A 20,324-nucleotide genomic window follows, 5' to 3' on the forward strand; every position below is an offset into this window, starting at 1 on the left:
AAAGTTTAACTCTAAATGTCTCAAAGGTCGAATATAATTAATATAGACTCACTAAATCTAGAACTAGACACAAAAAGAAGCTAGAGGTTTGTTTTACGAAGATTTGCATGAATTTTTTTCTTTTTGAGTTGACTTCTATTTATGTCTTCTTGTTATTGTTTATATATTGAGGGACTTGCAAACTAGTTATTTTCTTTAGTAGTTTGAGTTTCATCTTCTTATTCATATTCTTTCTCTTCTTCTTTTGTATGTTTAGATTAACATTGGAGTATTGCGTTGATGCAGTAAATATTTACCTAAAGATTTATGAAAAATGATTAATATTGTGTTAATAGTGATTCTCTTTTCTAAAAGTACAATGTGCTTATCTATATTCAGCTACACATTTTACTTCCTTTTTCAAGTATTGTCACTTCACCATATAAGGAAGTAAATGCAATCAAAATCAAAATCTTAAAATGGGTGTATTAATCTTGGATCTAAACCTTAAGTAGCTCTAAATCAGGTATCTAATTATCTACACTTTATTAATCATTCTTATTACATTATCATTAGAGTTTTTTGTTTAAGTGAAGTAAAATATTAAAGAAGTAATATATCTAAACTAAAAATAATTAGTCAAAATAATTGATCGACAAACAAAAACATGATTAATTATTAAAACAAATGTTATCAATAATTACAAACTTGTTCTTTTAATTTATTTGATTTTTTATAAACTAAATTTTTTCAATGTAAATTAAATTTGAAGTAATATTTATTTTTTAAAAATCATTATAATTTAAACCTGTTATGATTTTATCAATAAAAATAATTGAATAATGAAAACAATAATAAACAAGTGTAACATTAAATTAATAATAAAAAAAGTGCAAAGATAAAACAATAACAAAAAATTATAGTCAACTTATGTGATAAAATGATAAAATATAATAAAAATAACTTATTTAAAAAAAGCTAAAAACTATTGAAAAGGTTCTGGAGTAATTTAAATTTATTTAAAATTTCTTAAATATAAAATGGAATAATTAAAACAGTAAAAAGTATAATAATGTATTAAATAAGTTAATGAATATTAAATGAATTGCTTTAATTTTTTCAAAATTTTAACCAAACAGACTACTCCAATGGAGGAGAAACACAAATAAAATAATTTTTAAGAACAAAAAAGTATAATTTATAGTAGTAAAATCACTACTAATTAACTAAAAAGTACTTTAAATATAGATTATAAACACCTTTTGATGCATATTTATATTAAAAAAAAGGCAATGTAAAAAGATACATTTTCACTATCACCACATTCTAATTAAATTTAAAAAAAACAAATTACGTAAATACTGAATCAAACTGATGGTATTAAAAATGTCCAGCAGCATGCATGGAGAAAGTGAAATCCACCTGAATAATATAATATCCATTCAGCAAACCATATCAATGTTTACAAGTAAACACAAAATTACTCTACCCATTATTCTTTTGACACGGATAGTCCCACAAGATACATCATTCCATAACTTTAAGTAAATGTCGTCCCCTAAAAAACTAATGATTTAACAACGCACCATACTTTAATGTACTCTTTTACCCCCAACTTAAAAAAGACAAGTAATTTGGAGTGTAATCTAATCTAACCATCCTGGAGAAAGTGTCACGGAGGGATATTGATTCTGTTCAGAACATCCTTTAATAATCTAAAGAGAGTGCGTGCAGGCATTCTGATCGACTTTCACAAAATTTCATCTTCGTTTCCTTCTGATTATAACAAATTAAACTTTCTTGATAATCTGGACCACATCTTCATCTTCGAGTTCATGCTCCTGTGACGCAGCAACATATTCCACTTAGTAGGTAGAAGACGAAAGAAAGTAGAAGAAACACAAGGATAAAAGATAAAAGATATTAGAGCAAAAAATATAGTAAATCGAGTAGAGTATCAACCTTGCCAACTCTTTGAGGCTTGTGTTTCGCACTTGAACCCCAGACCAAAGCACTGCATTATTTGGTAAATGTAAGGAAAAACATAACATTTGGAGGGCCCTAACTATAAAACTAACTAGAATTCAGAACTTCTAGTTGAAAAGCAAATTTAATCTCCATATACATTTGCTGCTCATTAACAGAAATGGAAAAATCCCTCAACATTCTGAATGAACAAAGCTAGAGATATTATGTTTTTTGGGAGAAGAGAAGGTACTCACTACTTAAACTGTTTAAGCATGTCCTTGTGAATACGATTACAGAAGTCTTCAACTGTCCTCTTCTTTGAGGATAATATTACAGGATCTTCATAGTCAGGATTCATCCCTTTAGGTTTAGTATAGATACGAGTTAAGCTGAGATATTCCCAGATTTTGTCCAGAAGACCATCAAGGTTCCACTCCAGGTGTGCACTGAAGAATAGATAGAAAATTGTACATAACTTTATTAAGAAAACAATTTCATCAATGAACTATTGTAAATCACGACAGAAATGGGGGAACGTGACAGGGGCTAGCCATACGGTGCTCTACGCTTTCCTTTCTCTCTTGCATAGTCCTAAAAAATTTGGTCGCAACGAAAGATACTTCACATAGTAATCCATGCAACAATATGGCCTAAATTATTATAGATGCAATGCAAAAGGGAGACCACCTAACATCAATTAAAGACATAAACAAGGATGGAAACACTAATTTACACAATCTAAGGAGTTTGTCAGAATGACTGTGAAGAAGATTAAACGGGCAAAGTAACTATACTGAGCAGGAACCAAATCAATGCAACAAAAGAGACCCTAACAAAAATAAAACAAAAGTAGAGCAAAATCCCCAGTATTTTCTGTTGTGTGGAAAATACCACCAGAATGCTCCAAAATCAAATCCTAAAAAAACGGAAAAACAAGAAATAACAACCTAACCGCTTTCACATAAGGATGTATAAAATTATTTTAATTTTCTTTTGTTCAAAGGGAAAAAAGGATTGAGATAACAATATGACCAATGATTTGAAGAATTACCTGACTGGGCAGTAATGAGGTAGCTTATCCAAGATCTCCAGTTCTTCAAGTGTAATCTGATCAATCTTGTTCACAGCATAGATACAAGGCATATATACTCTACTTCCCTCAATGACATCAATAAGGTCATCAGCAGTGGCATCATACCGGAGAGTAATATCAGCATTGTGAATTCTGTACTCACTACATATAGCCTTCACAGTCTCAAGATCCAGAAGTGTTGTGGTGACAGTTGAGGTGAGATTGATTCCACCTTTATCTTTCTTCCTAAAAGTCAGATTTGGTGGCTCTTTGTTCAACCTACAGTCATAAAGGAGGAACAAATTGTTATGAGGTTGAAATTAGACATCTAGAAAATCTTAAATTTTAATTGAAATACATGGAAAGAGCCCATAAAAGAAAAAGTAAAACAAATTAACTACTTAAACTGAATTCCTCTCCCAACTGATCCTACCCGGCCTGCCAGGTGCACAGTTGGTTACACTTCTCTTGTTGCTTATTCAGAGGTATGACCCCCTGCTGCAATTCTATCCCTCCTTTTTTGGAGCAAAGTCCAAGTAGAATGCTGCTATATGTAAAGGGCTTAGCCCATGTCTTTTGCATTTTTCTTATTTATAAATTTGTAACTCTATACGCTCTATAGACACAAGGGATTAATCCTAAGCTTCTTTATTTTATAAGGTCAAATCCTTGCCTTCCTAATGAACCCACTATTCACCACTAGAGCTAATCCTCTGCTGCCACCACTGCCATTTGGTCCAACGACACCTCTGTTCAAATCTTCCAGGATAGGTAATCAACACGCTGGAAATCAAAGCTCCAGCATGCCCACACATGTCTCACTAAGCTTCGTCATTATCGCAACTTTCTACTTCATGTGGCAGAGCATCAGACCTTGTCTCCAGCGGCTACCACCAGGGTTAGGCTCTCCTTTTCGTCCTATTTCTAGATCTATGATTGTCATCTTGATCAGAGTTCATTGGTATTTTAGGGTTTTCTCTTTCCTCTTCAACATGCCTATTTATTAATTGGATGTCAAAAAATGTTTTTCTTAATAGGGATTTTGCAAGAAGGATTGGGTATTTAGTCTCTAGTGTTATCAATATCGGATAACGAAAAAATATCAAGGACCCAAAAATCTTATGAGCTGGTTTTGTAAGGTTGAGTTAGGCTTAAAGTCCACTTCTTATATTAGATTAGGGTTTCCCCTTTGCAGCAGCTCATTTCCAACTTAGCCACAACACAACTCATCTCATCTAATTTCTTGATGACGCCACAGCCTCATCGAACCTTGTGTAGCCGCTACACAATCTCATCGGACCTCACGCCGCCACTGCAAGCCTTCTTCTCTCCGCCTTTTTCACCATTTATGTTCACTACTAGCATCCCATGATGCAAAAAGCAACTGCCATGGGCCGCCATGAAAAGCCCGCATCACCACCGCCATGTTGTGGCAGCAATCAAAAAATTTGCCACCGGTTTTCACCATGGCATCGCCATGGACGATTTTTTATAACATTGGTTGTCTCTGCAAATCTTTATATGGCCTCAAGCAATCTCAAAAGGCTTGGTTTGGAAAATTTAGCAATGTTGTTTAGCAATTTGGTATGACTCGTAGTGAGGCAGATCATTTTGTTTTTTACTGTCACTTGAGTGTGGGGTGTATCTATCTAGTAGTATATGTTGATGATATTGTTCTTACAAGCAGTGATCACTATCGCATCTCACAGGTAAAGCAACACCTTTGTCACCACTTTCAGACAAAAGATCTTGGCAAACTCATATATTTCTTGGGGATTGAGGTAGTACAATCCAACAATGAAATTGTTATCTCTCAAAGGAAGTATGCATCGGATACAGTGTTATCACTAATCGGTTATGGAGTCGCCATGGTGGAAGGCGGTGGCAATGCCGATTTCTCATGGTGGTCCATGGCGACCGCTTTTTGCCTCACAAGATGCTAACGAAAAAGGTGGTGGTAGCAACACAAGGTGAGCTAGTGCGGTGGCAGCAACGCACGCTGTGAGGAAGGCAAAAAATGAAGAAGATAGAAGGGACCGTGTTTGTTGTGTGCGGCACAAAATGAAGAAGACAGAATGGACCTAAACCCTAATTTCGAACAAAACCTAATAAGTTTGGGCCTTGGCCCATTTCAACTATTTTAACTCATGAAACCCTAATTATTCAAATTCAAATTTGTATGTGTTGTGTGGCTGCATGAAATGAACGGTTAAACCTAATTAAAATTTCAAAACCTACTTAAAATGATGTTTTTTTGGCCATTTAAAACAATATAATTATTGCAATCCACAACACATTTTTATCTCTGCCACCACTGCCTGTCTCTTTCATTATTTTTGTATTTTTTCAAGTTATCTATATGTATGTATTGTATTTCTTTTGACCACAATGCTTCCGCCATAACCCGTTATAATTTGTTATAACTTTATAAAGGATTTCTAGGGTCTCCAATATGATCGATTATCTTCTTCATTCTACGCCGCACACAATGAAAATGTTCCCTTCTATCTTCATTTTTTGTCACCATCATAGCATGCATCGTCGTTGCCACCGCACTAGCTTACCTTGCGTCGTTGCCACCACCTTTTTCGCTATTGTCGTTCTTCATTAGCATCCCGTGATGCAAAAAGCGGCTACCATGGACCGCCATGAGAAATACGCATCACCACCGCCTTGTTGTGGCGGTGGTTAGAAAATCCCCCACCACCTTCTGCCATGGCGCCACCGTAGCCGATTAGTGATAACACAAGTATGTAGGTCATTGGAATGCGATCATTTTTATATTGAAGTACATTAAAGGTACTTTTGGAAAAGGTTTGTTAAATGAACACAATAATCATACTAAAGTTGTATGTTATTCAGATGCTGATTGGGCAAGATCTCTTAATGTGGCTCCATTGGTGATAATTTGATCTCTTAGAAGCACAAGAAAAAAAATGTTATGGCAAGATCTAGTGTGGAAGCAAAATATAGAGTTATGGCCCCAGCTACTTGTGAGCCTATTTAGCTTAAACAGTTACTTAAATAATTGCAATTTGGACAGGTCACTATGACACTTATTTGTACAAATTAAGTTGTTCTTCGTATTAGCTCAAATACTGTCTTTATGAAAGGACCAAACATATTGAGATTGATTGTCATTTTATTCAAGAAAAGAATGTTTCTGGATATATCAAGACTAAGTTTGTTAATTCAAATGATCAATTAACAGATATTTTCACTAAATCTTTTTCGGGACCTATGATTGATTATGTTTGCAACAAGCTAGGTACATAAAATTTATATGCACCCGCTTGAGAGGGACTGTTAGATGTAATGGGCTTAGCCTATGTCTTTTGCATTTTTTATTTATTTATAAATGTATAACCCTATGTGCTCTATACACACAAGGAATTAATCCTATGCCTCTATTTTATTTTAAAGATGCCAAATAAAATGAGACTACTACCATTACAACCAGTACAACAGTACATTGTTGGTTAATATCTACAAAAAACAGACAAGGTTGTCGAAATTTGAAATAATAAAGCCAATTCACCAGTGGCGCCCCACCAAGACCCCATAGGAAGCAAGCCTCCACAATATTCAGTTATTATCTCCCGAAATCATACTTCACCACATGATAACCAAAACATCAAATCACAGTACTTATGTTGACCCTATGGGTGCAACTGCTGTCATCAATGATGCCAAAAATGCTTGGTTTTAGGTCAAACGCCTAACCACTATAATCTTCATTCATCACCATATCATGCTACATTGAAAAATATATTTTAAAAAATCGTGCAAAAAGAGTAAAGCATTCATTCAAAGTATAGGCTGCTGCACAAATTGGGGGAAAATAGGTAGAGCAGATCCCTGACTTGTCCAGAATATTGGTGAATAACATAAACATGTTAAATAATCAATATCTCACGTTACCTTATACCAAATCCCTCCAGCTCTTTTTCTATAAGTCGCTTATGAGTTATTGGCTTTATTGCATCTAGGACAATCAAAATGCAATTGCATGTCCTTGCAGTACTAATAACCTGCATTTGCAAACAGTATAATAGAAAATATGAGTGTTTGTTGGTGCATGTGTGAATGAGGTGTGGAAATGAGAGATGCATTGGAACATAGTCCTTAGTTGCTGCAAATGAAATATTTTTGTAGGCAGAACTTGAGAGCTATATCATATACATGTAAAATTCATTGTACAAGTAGATCAAAATATTCAATACTAACAAACTTGATAGCATAAAACAAAGAGTGTATCAGTGTGTTACCATAACAGTTTCCACAAATCCTCCACCCAGTTCATATTGGGTCTGTTTGTTTAAACTTTCTTTAGAAAAAAGAAATTTTTGATCAAATAATCACTTATTATGTCACTTAAAAATAAATAACCTTTTAGAGATCACTATTTTCAGCACAAAGAAAAAGACCCATTATGACAGAACATAAACCTTAATTTGTCTAAATATGCCACAAATCTCACCTCAATAATACACATTCAGCAAAAGATAGAGAGAAAAAAAAAACTATGAGGAACTTTCCTCACTTAGAAAAGAAAAAGATAAAAGATATTCTGACAAAACTTTGACTACACTGCAAATTTTACTAACAAAATATGCTTTCGTTAGGTTAATTCAAACTATTTAATTACATTGTTGTAATGTAACAAATAATAGCAAATGTATTTTAAGCATGACCAAAACAAACTATGTTTTTCTTACCTGCCTTCCTCTACCCTTTCCATCCTTAGCACCCTCAATAATTCCAGGGAGATCCAACAACTGCCACAAAAAATTGAACAATTACTACTTAAAACTTGAACAACTTAAATTTACATCACAATCATATTAAAAGTTGTACAAATGATTATGATGGGACTACAGCCACGGCCAAATTAATTGAGGATAAACTTTCAGGGTTGGAAATTTTATTTTGAAGAAAACAAAAAGAATCAGAGGACACAGTTCACATAAAACTTTAATGCCCAAATTATTTATACAAAGAAACAGCAAAAGAAAAACCTCTGTATAGTAATAGCAACTTCCTCTTTAAAATGTTTTGATGCCTTATTTAACAATAGAAACAGACAGGACTACATTGTCCAACTATAATTCTTAAAAATTTAAATTTTGAAAAATCTACAGCCCAGTCAAAATAAAATTCCAAATATATCCATTGGATATATGAATAAAAATATCTACAGAAACAGCCCAATAACAGAAGATCAAACTTTAATCAGTTTTAGACATTTATCTCTTCAAGTCGCTAGGGATAGCTGGTCGAACACCCAACACAATTTACTAATATGGAAAAAAGAACAATGGGAGGATGGAGAAATAAATTCATCAAAACCCATATGCTAGTGTTCTTTAAAAAGCTAAGCACAAATGCAGGTTATAGTCAGAAGCTACAAATATAGACCATCAGCATTCACATATCATTCAATTTTATCTCAGCAAATACAGGAACAGGTACAACTAAATTTAGCTTAAAGCATCCCCAGTTTTTCAACTTACAAACAGAATACCATGAGCTTGTATGGACGAGAGTCTCTCTAGGAAAACTTCTAAGAGAGAGAAATATCTTCTTTCCTAGATGTCTTCATGGAGAAGCTCATTCAAACAGGCACCTTGAGCATAGTAAGGTCATAATTTTATTAACATATAACTTGCTTATGTAGGATACCTGGAGTTTAGCTCCGCGATATGTTATCACTCCTGGGATGCAAGTTAAGGTAGTAAACTCATAGGAAGCAACCTATAAACCAAACAAGTAAAATCATCAGAAAAATCTTTAATCTTTAATACAACCTAAACTATATATAATTTGGAAAATTGTTATGCATCCCACCACCACCACCCAAATCAATGGTTGATTACTTAATGAACACAATGCATAACCTCTGTTATCCAAACGAAAAAACAGAGCATTTGAATTGCTTATAGTTCCCCTTATTGTCATTCAGTCTATAAAACAGAAATTGTTTTGAAAAAGGAGCCTGTATGGGATAGGTAGGTCTATGCTTACATTTTTCTCACTAGGCATAGAAGATGATTATTCCTAAGAAGGTTTAATTGTTATAATATTTTAAATCCGATACTTTAACCCTGTTTCCAATAGCCCTTGTTAATTTCTCAAGAGCTTTTTTTCCTACTATTACCATATTTTTATCCTCTATTTAGTTTCTCTTTTTCTTATTCTTGTCAAAACTCAAAAGTTGCACTTCCTTAGGCTCCATTCAATCAAAGTCACTTTTCAAAACACAGAAAGAAATAAAAGATAAGACTATAATATACCTCCGAATTAAAGAAGAAATTTATAACTCCTGGAATAACTCCATACCTCAGAAAATGTCCCAGTCAACTTATTAAGTAAAGTAGATTTTCCAACCGAAGGGAAGCCCACAAGACCAACTCTTGAATCCCCACTTTTAGTAACATCAAAACCTTCACCTGCACCGCCACCTCCTTTTGATGAAGGAGTGAGGAGGTCCCTCCGCAGCTTTGCAAGTTTAGCCTGGCAGCAAATAGTTACTAACAATGAACCAAATCCTCGACAAAAACAATGAGATACAGGAAATAGGAACTTGAAAATGTTAAAGAACGGGAAAATCAGGAATGAATTATAAATATAAGCAGAATACAGCAATCACTCATCTTCCGTTCAATATCACATCAGAAGATATTTATATTTGAGTGTAGAAACAAGAAGAAAAACAAAGATAAGCAGGATAAGATTCCAATCATTCAGAGTTTTATGTACTTACGTTATATAAACATGTTTACCCAAAGGGGCATTAATATACAGGCAGCAAGCACCCAAATTATGGAGAAATCACTACACACAGCAATAGGAATTACTGTAATGAATGAAGAGTGAAGACAAAGAAGGTAGATCACACCAGCAGAAAGTACCATGATTAAAAGTACCACTTCCACTATGAATGTAGAACTGCAGATAGATATAAGTCACTACGAAAATTAAAATAGAGTCCTTATTACATATGGAGAAAAACTAAGTCAATTGCATGAGCAAATGTGCTACAACTGCTAATATATGAAGAGCACACATAATCGTGAACCGGCTACATTTCCCAATGCTTACAACCAAGTCAAACAAGATCAAACGAATATTACTTGAAAGAGAGTGCATTTTCTCTAAGTTTGAAATAAAAAGAACTAAGGTAGCACATTCTCTTCGATAATCAACCATAACTACAGCCAAAATACATATAATCCGCCACCAAAAAAATTCAGACAGCACACAGGCTATTAACATAATTGATCTCTTTTTTCTTTTTCAAAATGCTATTTAAAACCAAAAAGCAATTAGCTGCCCACCTTCAGCAAGCCCAGATGATGAGCAGTTGCCTTGTTTTTTTGGGTCCTTGCCATCTGCAAATAGCAAAATAGAATTTCTCAATCATTACAGAAATAAGAACAATGAAAACAGGATAAAGTTTGTAGCAACTATGCAAATAAAAAATGAAGGACAAACAGATGCTAAGAAACAGTTCTATGGCAAAACAACTCATAATCCCTAATCAAATATAAAAAAAACGTAAAAATGAGGAAAAGGAAAACCCTGCTGCGGCACAGTAACATTAATCTTAATTTTTTTCTAATATGAAGTGCTAAATCAGCAGTACTTAAATTGTTGATGTTGCGCTTAAATAAATCGCATGTCAACAATCATTCCCCTTATTACACTCCGAAAAGGTACCTCATCCTCGATATCTTTGATTTTTTGCATCACCGTCGCCATTTTGGAAGAAAGATAAGAACCTAAGAGGCAACGCAAAAGCGATTCAGATTAACGCTGGCGAGAAGTGAAGTGCTAACGGACTTGAACAACTCTGCAGCGGAAAATTGCTGCGGCGTAGCGTTGTGTTGCGACGGAGAAGAGGTGAACGAAGCAGAAAGTGCTAGAACAAATATGCATAAATGCTTACGGTGGGACCTAGGGTAGAGTATTTCATTCTGGAATCCGAAAATTGAAAAGAACAAATGGCTGTTTTTCTTCCTGCAACATGCAAAAGTTCTTTCTGCACCCCTCAAAATCTGAAAAGACGATTTTATCCCTTTTTTAAATGACTCTTGCATTACTTTTTTCAGAATTATATTCTTTTTAGAATTTATAAGTGTGTTTCGGTAAATATTTTCCAGACTTTCTAGAAAGTATTTTCTCAAAATAATTTCTGGAATAAAAATTTTGGAACGTGTTTGAAATGTATTTTCCAAAATAATTTTTCTAGAATTTATTATGGAAAGAATTTACCAAAATGAGAACGAATTAGTTGAGATATTTTGATCATTTCACTTGTTTAATAGGATCAAGAAAAACTTTGACAGGGTGTAGAAAGAAACACCCATAACAAATATGATCATTTAATACAGGTTGGGTAAGCGCAGAATTGATCTTGTAAATTATTTGGGATTGGGCTTCTTTTTTACCCAATTCACGGTAAAATAAAATAAATTGTGCACACAAATGATTACAAAAACCAAAACTTATTTCATAGGTACATAACCAGCTGATCATGTTGGACTTGATGTGGTACAAAATCAGGAAGATATTAGAGTTAATATGGTACAAAATCAGGAAAAAGGACCTAATTAGCAGGAAGGATTCCTATAATACCTTCAGACCTATCTCTCTTACTGAGTTTCACAGATGTTTTTTTAGAATATGAAAGGATGAGGTAAGAATGAGAAATTGTTTAATTATGTTGTATTAATTATGATGAGGTTAATTTATTTTTACTATCATAAATGAATTTGTTAAGATAGTGGAAGTATCTCATTGTCGAAAATTAAGGAATTTTGGGTTGCCTTATCCTCAAGTTGAGGATTTTGTTCTTAATGATGGGTTGTTTTCTTTGTACAACATAAGGTTTGAGGTGGCAGATAAATGACTTATTTCAACCTTAAGAAGAGGTGACGGTGGGGAACTAACACCTTCCATCTTTCTATTGGTAAAATGACGATAATGTTGGATGATGTGTCATCATTGCTACATTAGTCGATAGTGGGCCAATTTTCTATGTGGGTACCCATGGAATTAGAAGCAACTTCAACTATTTTGGTGAAGTTGCTTGGGGTTGAATAGGATGATATGTCCACAGGGATGAGGTAGTGTCAGGGGGCACACGTACAACTTAGTTGGCTCGGAGAGGTGTACGAGATGTGTTGCGTACGATAAAGTTGAGAGTGTGTTGTGAGGGCGTACTTGTTGCATATGGTCGAATGCACTATAATTGCTTATAAGAGTGACACCTTCATCTCTATTTTGTACTCTTCATTGTTCAATAATGTACAGATGTGTGGTTGATATTGTTGGAGAGTTGCAACAATGAGTCATATATGAGCAGTTGGAAGATGCATGCTTTGCGTAGATAAAGTAATTGGCAGGTTATGGTAGTCTCATTTAGATATGACATAGAGAACATGAATACATGATTCTTACAGTCATTATCATACGAATATATGATTTATTGTTTTGTTCTAATGACACAAACATGAATATATGAGCATTTTTCGGGCATGGGAAGAAGGGGTATAAATCCCAAGCATGATGAGGCACACCAACATGCAACCCGATACATGACTGGATGACACATTTGTAATGTTGGTATTGTGTGATGCAGTTGTATGGTCTTATGCATTAAAGGGTGACTTGGAACCCTTATGAAGACCGTTGTGCCAGTAGATCGCTCGACAACATTTGTGATGTAAGTTTATTTTAGACTTGTTCGTTTTTAGAGGTGTTTACTTGGATTATGATTTCTAATTTTTCAAGATATAGTGAGACTCGGTGAATATTTCTACTAGACACGAACTTAACCAAGTGTGAAGGTTCTCTTCAAAAGAGTAAAAGAAAAACACGTGTAATAAGATGATGATAATGAACACGAAATTAAACTAAGGTAAAGGGAAAGTAAAAAAACAAATTTAAAAGGAAAAGGAAGAACAAGTACAAGAAAACATAATGGCTGAATAATGAAATGAAAAGAGGAAAGGAGGAAAAAAGTTAAGAAACTTATAGAATGGAGAAATGGAGTTGAAACACGCCACTTGGAGGAGAAAGCTTTAGGATCAGTGAATGATAAGTTGCCACTTGAAGCAATCTCTGCTTAAGATAAAACTCAGAGAAAAAAAGGACACTTAGGAATTCACTCTGACAAAGTTCCTTTACTCAAAAGTCAATGTGTCATTACGAGAAGCAAGACACTCTATTTATAGATATGACTGTCTTGGAGAGCAAAAGTGAAGGGAAAGGGGCGGCACATGCAATGAGCATTCTAAAAGCTAGGTCTAGCAATAGGTTGTCGCACACATAGAAGGAGCTTCTAGAATATAATTCAAAGCGAGGCATAATGTAGTGTTCTTCTAGAAGCTAGGTTAAAAGTGGGCCTTGGCACAAACCCAATAATGCTAAATAAACCCTAATTTACTGAAATAAAAAGCAGGGAAAATAGTTGGTGCTCAAGTCCAATTATGTGGGTTGTGTTCCTGGTAATCCTTTAAGGTATAAGAGACTCTGAGTCACTGTGCTCAAGTCCAATTATGTGGGTTGTGTTCTTGGTAATCCTTTAAGGTATAAGAGACTCTGAGTCACTGACTATGAATTGAGTTTGACCTAACTCTGGGTCCTGTGTCATGCTCCTGAAGGTTGGGCTAGCTCAGTGGGTGCTCTATCAATCAAGGTCTCGTCATTTTGGCTACATTCGATCGGGGTCGACATGTTAGGGGCATTTTTCTGAGCGTGTGTTGTGGCAATATAGGTACGAGCATACTGTTTCTTTATCTCTGATGTCGTCTAACGGAGTTGCCTTGGCTGTTGTAGATGAAAGGTGGTTACCTCTCCATCTCTATTCCTCATTCCTTTGTCCATTCTCTGCATTTGTATTCTATGTGTATTCTTCAATTAAGACAAAATGCTAAGTGCCCAAACAAACACAAAACACAACTAAAAGGGCTTATTTGCGTGCATGAGTTTCGAACATTGATTATTTGATTTTTTATTTTCTCATTCGTTATTTTTTTATTGCTAACAAATTATTTTTTACTTTTATCAATACTTTTCAAGGAATTCAAGAATGTAAACCATGTATTTGCTATTAAGTTTAGAGAAGGGTTTACTCAAGTGGATTTTAGAAGATCATAGAGGGAATGTACATCAAGTCATGTATAGTATAAACCTTTTGAAAACACGAATTACAAATGGATGGTCTGACTTTCAAAAAAATTACGGGCTCGAAAGAAACCAATAAATTATTTTTCGATACTTGAGAAACTCTTCTTTTTCTATAACTGTATTTAAAGGACAGTCATAACCACTTGCAGTCTTAGAGTTTGTAGATCATCTCATGAAGAATGTACCTGTTTTCGATGATCCATGCCATAATTTTGTAATAACCCTAATTGCATATAATTGTGAATCGAGTCATCTAGTAATATTTACTTTATTCTTTTTATTCAAATTTTTTTTAAGGATTTATAGTCGGTCTAAATTATGTTCCAGGATTTGTCTCCTCCATTTGCATCTTATATATGCAATTGCAATTTTAAATTTATTAACCTTTATGACCATCTCAAATTTGAAAAGTGCAAAATAGTAAAAGAAAATGCGCCAAATAAAACAACAAACATGGAACATGATGAAATAATTTATGTATGTTAAATAATTTTAAAGAAGACGACAAAATTATTTTTGAAGCACAAGTTAACATACCAAATAACAAAAATCGAGTTATTCACTTTTAGGATGAATGTCTTTTTTACATAATTGTTTATTATTTTTTACTTTTCTCAAAATTTGTCTTACTTTATTGAAATTTGAACAATTTATTTGTTTATGTCTTATTATTGTTTATCTTATTAGTATGTTTAGTTTATTTTTTTATTAGTATATAACTGATGTTTATTTATTTTATATTGATACTTGCTTTGTAATTTTTTATTTATATTTATATATATTTAAACATTTATTTATATAAATTGTATTTTTACTTTTTTGTAATTTATATTTTACATGCTAATTAAATTAAAAACATGTTCTTACCTCCTGTAAATTAATTTAACTAATTATCTTTCTTTATAAAAAAAACTAATAATTAATACATTTTGACCAAATATCTAAAATTTGTTATTTAAAAAAATTAATCTTAATAAATAAATAACAGTGTAAAGTTAAATTTTCTGTGCATTGCAAGAGTTAAAAAACTAGTAGTATAATAATCATCTTTTGTAGATTTACTATAAATGATAATATATTTTGAAATTTAATAAAAGATAGTCAACTTGTTAGGCATCATCTTTAGTTATCAACTAATTTGTTGGTAATAATTTATAATTTATTTGAGATTCTTAGTTATATTTCTAAGTATATCAAATAAGAGTAAGTACATAACCTTCCAAACTTAGAAGCCGAGTAAAATGTAGTTTTCATTTATGACTAATTATTTGATAGTAGCACTTTTATTTGAGCTTGTCTAATGATGCCAATATGTTTTCATTTATGACTAATTATTTATAACGTAAAACGAAATGCTTCTTACAGAACTTTTTAATATAGTTTGATATTATTCCATGATGATATAGTTGTTTATGTTTTTTTTAATATAGCTCAATTTTATTGTACGATACGCATAAATGATTGTTCATTTTCAATATAGCTGGAGGTTATTAACATAATTGGTTGCTCAGTGCATAGTTGGTTGTTTATGTTTTTCCAAATATATCATTGTTTGTGCTTTTGGATATAAATTAGCACATAATTTGTTTCTTGTGTCTTTTCGAGATGCATCATTATTCATATTTTTGAATATAAATTGGTACTTAATTGGTTGCTTATGCTTTTAGAGATATGCTTTTAGATATAACTTGATGCTTAATTAGAAACTTATGATTTTTGAGATACAACATGATACTTCAGGTTAATGCTTTTTATTAGTGAAGCCTGATATTTTCATTTAGTGAACGATAATAGTTTTTACTTTTGAATTGACACAGTATAATTGAGGCACGAGATCAAATTAGACATGCTAGAAACCGAGTTAGAGATACTTTAGGGTTCACACCAAACTAACCTTTGCTCAATGTGTGGAGATGAGTTGATTATGCTCAAGGCCTGAAGCCAAACTAAAAATGCTATAGGTCAAAAGCTGAGTTAATCGTGTTCAATGTATGGAGCTAAGTTAAATATGTCTAAGGCGTAAAGCTGAACTAAAGAAGTTATAGAAGTTAGGCTAAACAAAAATATGTTATAGGTTGGAGTTGATTTAAAGATGATTTAGACTTAAAGTAGAGTTAATCATGTGCAGTGTGTGGAGTCGAGCTAAAGAGGCTCTAGGCTTGAAGTCAAGCTAAACATTCTCAATGTGTGGATGCTCAAAGCACGAGAATGAGCTAAAGATGTTCAAGGTGTTAAGTTGAACTAGAGTTGAAAGGCTTGAGATAACTAGAGATGCATTGTGCTAAGTTAAATTTGAGATGCTCAAGACGTAAAGCCAAGTTAAAGATAATTAAGGCATGAAGTCGAGTTACATATGCTTACGACATGGATTTGAGCTAGAGATGCTCTAAACGTAAAGTCAAACTAAAGAGGTGTAAGGCGTGGAACTAGACTAAAGATGTTGAATGTGTGGAGTTAGGATAAATGCTCTAAGCGTGGAGCTGAGCTAAAGATACTTTAGGCATGGAATCAAGTCAAACATGCTTAATGTGTGGAGCTGAGCTATAAATGCATTGGCCCTAAAGTTGAGCTAAATATACTTACGGTCAACAAATTAAGATCAGACATCTAATGATATCACCACACTTGATGTTTACCTTTTGAACTGATATAGTATATTGATGAAGCTTGATGTTTGCACTTAGTAAACTATAATATTATTCTGTTGAGGTAAACTTGGGGGGTAGGCGACAACTTCCTCGAGTACCTAGAAGTACTCGGGATCCGTGCTTTAAGGAAACCTATCTTTTTCGTTTCCCTTGGCCAAATTTGGCTCTGATGTTTCTGGCACTTCTTAGGAAGAAGCTTTTATGCTTAACGATAGATCTATTACCTTCTGGCATGGCAGACACAATCGCAACAATAGTATCAGGGAGTGGAGAACATAGTTCCTCCACTAAATTCCCTTCAACGGAGAACACAAGTCAATACAACTCAAAGATGGTTCATCTCCAATGGGAACAACCTCCTTACCTACCAGAGGGTTGCTACCATTGGAGCAAACAGAAAAGAACAAGAAGAAGCCATTATAAGCATACATAAACTAAATGAGAGAATGAAGCAAAAAAGAACAGATGAACATGCTCGCACAAGAACTTATGAAAGTGTCAATGCTAGTGGAATGAAGGATTTTTAATAGTACAAAGGGTAGGCAAAGCTTTTAAAAACGCTTAAATTTTTTTAGTGCAAAACATCGCAACTCTTAAACGTCACGTCTTAAGACAAACATGGCATGCTAAATGAACCACTCAAGTGACGTAATGTCTCAAAATAATTTAAATTCATCATTAAGTATGAAAACTCCTTATTAATGTGTATGAGGATTTGTACCATTTCAAAATAGGTCATAATGAATGAAGAAATTGGACTAACTTCAGATGCTCAGTTTTATGAATGGTCGCAAAGCTCAACCTAAAACTAGTCATAAAAAGACAACCTTAACTGATTATTCAAGTTGAACGTATATGGTTGTGAAAAGATAACCTCTGAGCTAAATGATTTTTCAACTATTAAGCTTGTTCACCTATCACATCCGATTCCAAACTCGGGAACTTGTGTTTCACCCAGTACCAAAATATTGGCAAGTAAAACCAACAACTCAGATTGAGATGAAAAATTAAATTTGTTATAACAAACAAAATGGTCTTACCTTGTAACGACTAGTCTCTAGATATTAACCTAGGTCTAAAATCCTATAAATATAGTTTTATCCTCCACAAAATACTCACTCAATCTCTTTTATTTACTCATAAACACTCCTAAATTATAGCATGGTAATGAGCTGTATCTTTTTGTTTGGAAAAAGAATGATGCATACACCATCAAGATGTACAACATATTTGGTGTTTAGGCATAATTTGTGTAAGCACATTTTGACAAGAATTATGCTAAACTCCTATTCACAAGAAGATTGAACTTCTTGAACCAAATATTGTGAATATATGAAATTAGGTTCCAACCAGGGAACAAATGTTCCTAAAGAAATGCTGCTAGACGATAAGTATTCTTGGACCTGGCAGGTTTAAATTAAACAACCTATTCTACTTACTTACACAACCTCTTGCCAAATCTGAAGTATAATTCAATTACTAAAGAAAGTGACTGTACAAAACTGAAAGGAAATATTTTATTGAGATACAATAAACAGGTATAGATATACATTTCCTGCGATTACCAAAATAAGGGGCAAATGAATGTCATGTTATGCAACAATATTGGGTTCTCAGATCCAGTATATGAAATTCAAAGTCGCGGTGATACTTGTACATCAGTAAATTTACTTGCAGCAGCACTACAACTTGAGCAAGCTCCAGTTAATTTATAGGCAACTTCACATTCAATGACACAAACACCGGAGCGATAATGCCACCAATTCAAAGTAAAGTGGCAGCAATTCAAAGTAAAGTTAAAGAATGCTTACAACAGTAAGGTCACAAGGCAACAGAAGAACAATGCACAACAGAGGAGCCTTTGGGAACAGAGAGAACCTGCCCAAACCAACCAAGTTGACCCCACAGCTCCCCATCTGGATTCTTCTTCACTCCAATCTCAGCGCACCAAATTTCCATTTCTTTCCCACTCCCTTGGCACTCCCACACCACACACAACTTCCCACCCAAATCAGCCATGGTGGCCCCGCACAGAAACCGAGGCAAACCCTTCTCCAAACCCTTCAACTCCTCCCACACCCCACGCCCCACATCGAACCCTTTGATTTTCCCCAAATAGTCGTAGCAGTACAAAATACCCTCCACCACGCACGCTCTACCTCTCCACCCGAGGTCCAATTCTCCCCCTACGCTCTCCCACGATCCGCTGTGCGGCTCATACGCGATGCCGCCACGGTCCGCCATCGCGTACACCCTGTCGCCGACGACCGCGCTGGCGTGCATCCACTTCTCCCGGACCTCGGAGGGGCTGGCCACCCTCTCCCAGCGCCCAACGTCGGGGTCCAGGACCTCCGCCCAATTGGCGGAGCGAGCCCACGTGTCGGCGACGCAGCCGCCGAGGACGTAGATCTTTCCGCCGATGACCCCGGCGGCAGCAAACTCCCGGGCTACGCGCATGGTTGGGCCCCGAAGCCAGCGGTGGAAGCGGCAGTCGAGGAGCCAGACGTGGGGGGAGGGTACGTCGTTGATGGAGCCGCCGAGGACGTAGATGGTGGAGCCAAGGACGGCGTAGGCGGAGCCCACGGCGGGGGAGGGTATAGGGGGAAGAGGCGCTAGGAGGAGGCTAGGAACTGTGCGGTGGAGCGTGAACCACTGAAGGGAGGAGGCGGGTGTGCGGAGAGTGAGGTAGAGAAGGGGTTGCGTGCAGTTGAGGAGGCAGCGCGTGGTGAAGAAGAGAGGGGTAGAGAGGAGGGTGCGGATGGGTTTGGAAACGAGGGATAGGGTTGGGTGGCGGGAGCGAGGGATGCGTGCTATGCAGTTCAGAGCGACGTCGTCTGGGAGGGACGGGATCAGGTTGTTCGGTGGTGTCGTCGTTGGTGCCTCTGCTTCCTCTTCTGAAGGACAGGGCCTCCACATGGCTTCTGTTGCTGTGGAATGCTACTTTCCCAACACAACCTCACTTCCTCTCTTTTTCTTTTTCTCTTCGCAATGGCCACCTTTCCTTACAATGACATCCTTCGTAAACAATTAATTTTTTTATTATTTTATTTATATTTATTATTATAATTATTGTATAAATATAATATTTTATTATTAAAACAAGTTATCAAATTATTGTAGAAGATAAATCCTAGAATAGGGTGAAAATTGATTTTATATATTGTGTTGTCTTCATGTGCGTCCCTCTAATCTCTCTAGATCTATAAAGCTAACCCAGCCAGCACCTCCACTTTCACTCTCTGCCTTCTCCGCATTCATTACCATCTCTGCACATCAAATTACCAACAACAAAAACAATGATTGATATTGAGAATTGAAGCAGCGAAAATAGTTTTCGGCTTGGTTTTCCGAGGACACAAGGCTCAAAAGCTATGGTTTTCTCTCCGCGAAAAACGACTCCATTTCCATCTTCTTCTCTTCCTCCCCTCCAAAACAGAGGATGCAATTGTTGCGAGCATCTCACA

General features: G+C 35.1%; 2 protein-coding genes across 3 annotated transcripts; both read right to left on the reverse strand.

Moving 5' to 3' along the window:
• Positions 1–1,396: 1,396 nt before the first annotated feature.
• LOC137820557 (GTP-binding protein-like protein) lies at positions 1,397–11,062 on the reverse strand. 2 transcript variants are annotated; one of them, XM_068624698.1, is made up of 10 exons: positions 10,739–11,062; positions 10,357–10,410; positions 9,359–9,532; positions 8,702–8,773; positions 7,738–7,797; positions 6,941–7,050; positions 2,999–3,298; positions 2,202–2,393; positions 1,942–1,993; positions 1,397–1,820 (listed from the first exon to the last, which is right to left on the reverse strand). In XM_068624698.1, exons 1-10 carry the CDS (start codon positions 10,778–10,780, stop codon positions 1,770–1,772), a joined length of 1,107 nt encoding a protein of 368 aa, XP_068480799.1. In that variant the 5' UTR covers positions 10,781–11,062; the 3' UTR covers positions 1,397–1,769. The 2 variants fall into 2 exon arrangements, with proteins under 2 accessions (XP_068480799.1, XP_090151150.1); XM_090295024.1 differs by having other exon boundaries at positions 1,397–1,851; positions 1,935–1,993.
• A 7,291-nt stretch (positions 11,063–18,353) lies between these two features.
• LOC137821424 (F-box/kelch-repeat protein SKIP6) lies at positions 18,354–20,324 on the reverse strand. Its single transcript, XM_068626011.1, has one exon. The coding sequence runs from the start codon at positions 19,774–19,776 to the stop codon at positions 18,682–18,684; it is 1,095 nt and encodes a 364-aa protein (XP_068482112.1). The 5' UTR covers positions 19,777–20,324; the 3' UTR covers positions 18,354–18,681.

The sequence above is a fragment of the Phaseolus vulgaris genome, chromosome 9 (assembly GCF_051622355.1).
Source record: "Phaseolus vulgaris cultivar YP4 chromosome 9, ASM5162235v1, whole genome shotgun sequence".
Classification (NCBI taxonomy): domain Eukaryota; kingdom Viridiplantae; phylum Streptophyta; class Magnoliopsida; order Fabales; family Fabaceae; genus Phaseolus; species Phaseolus vulgaris.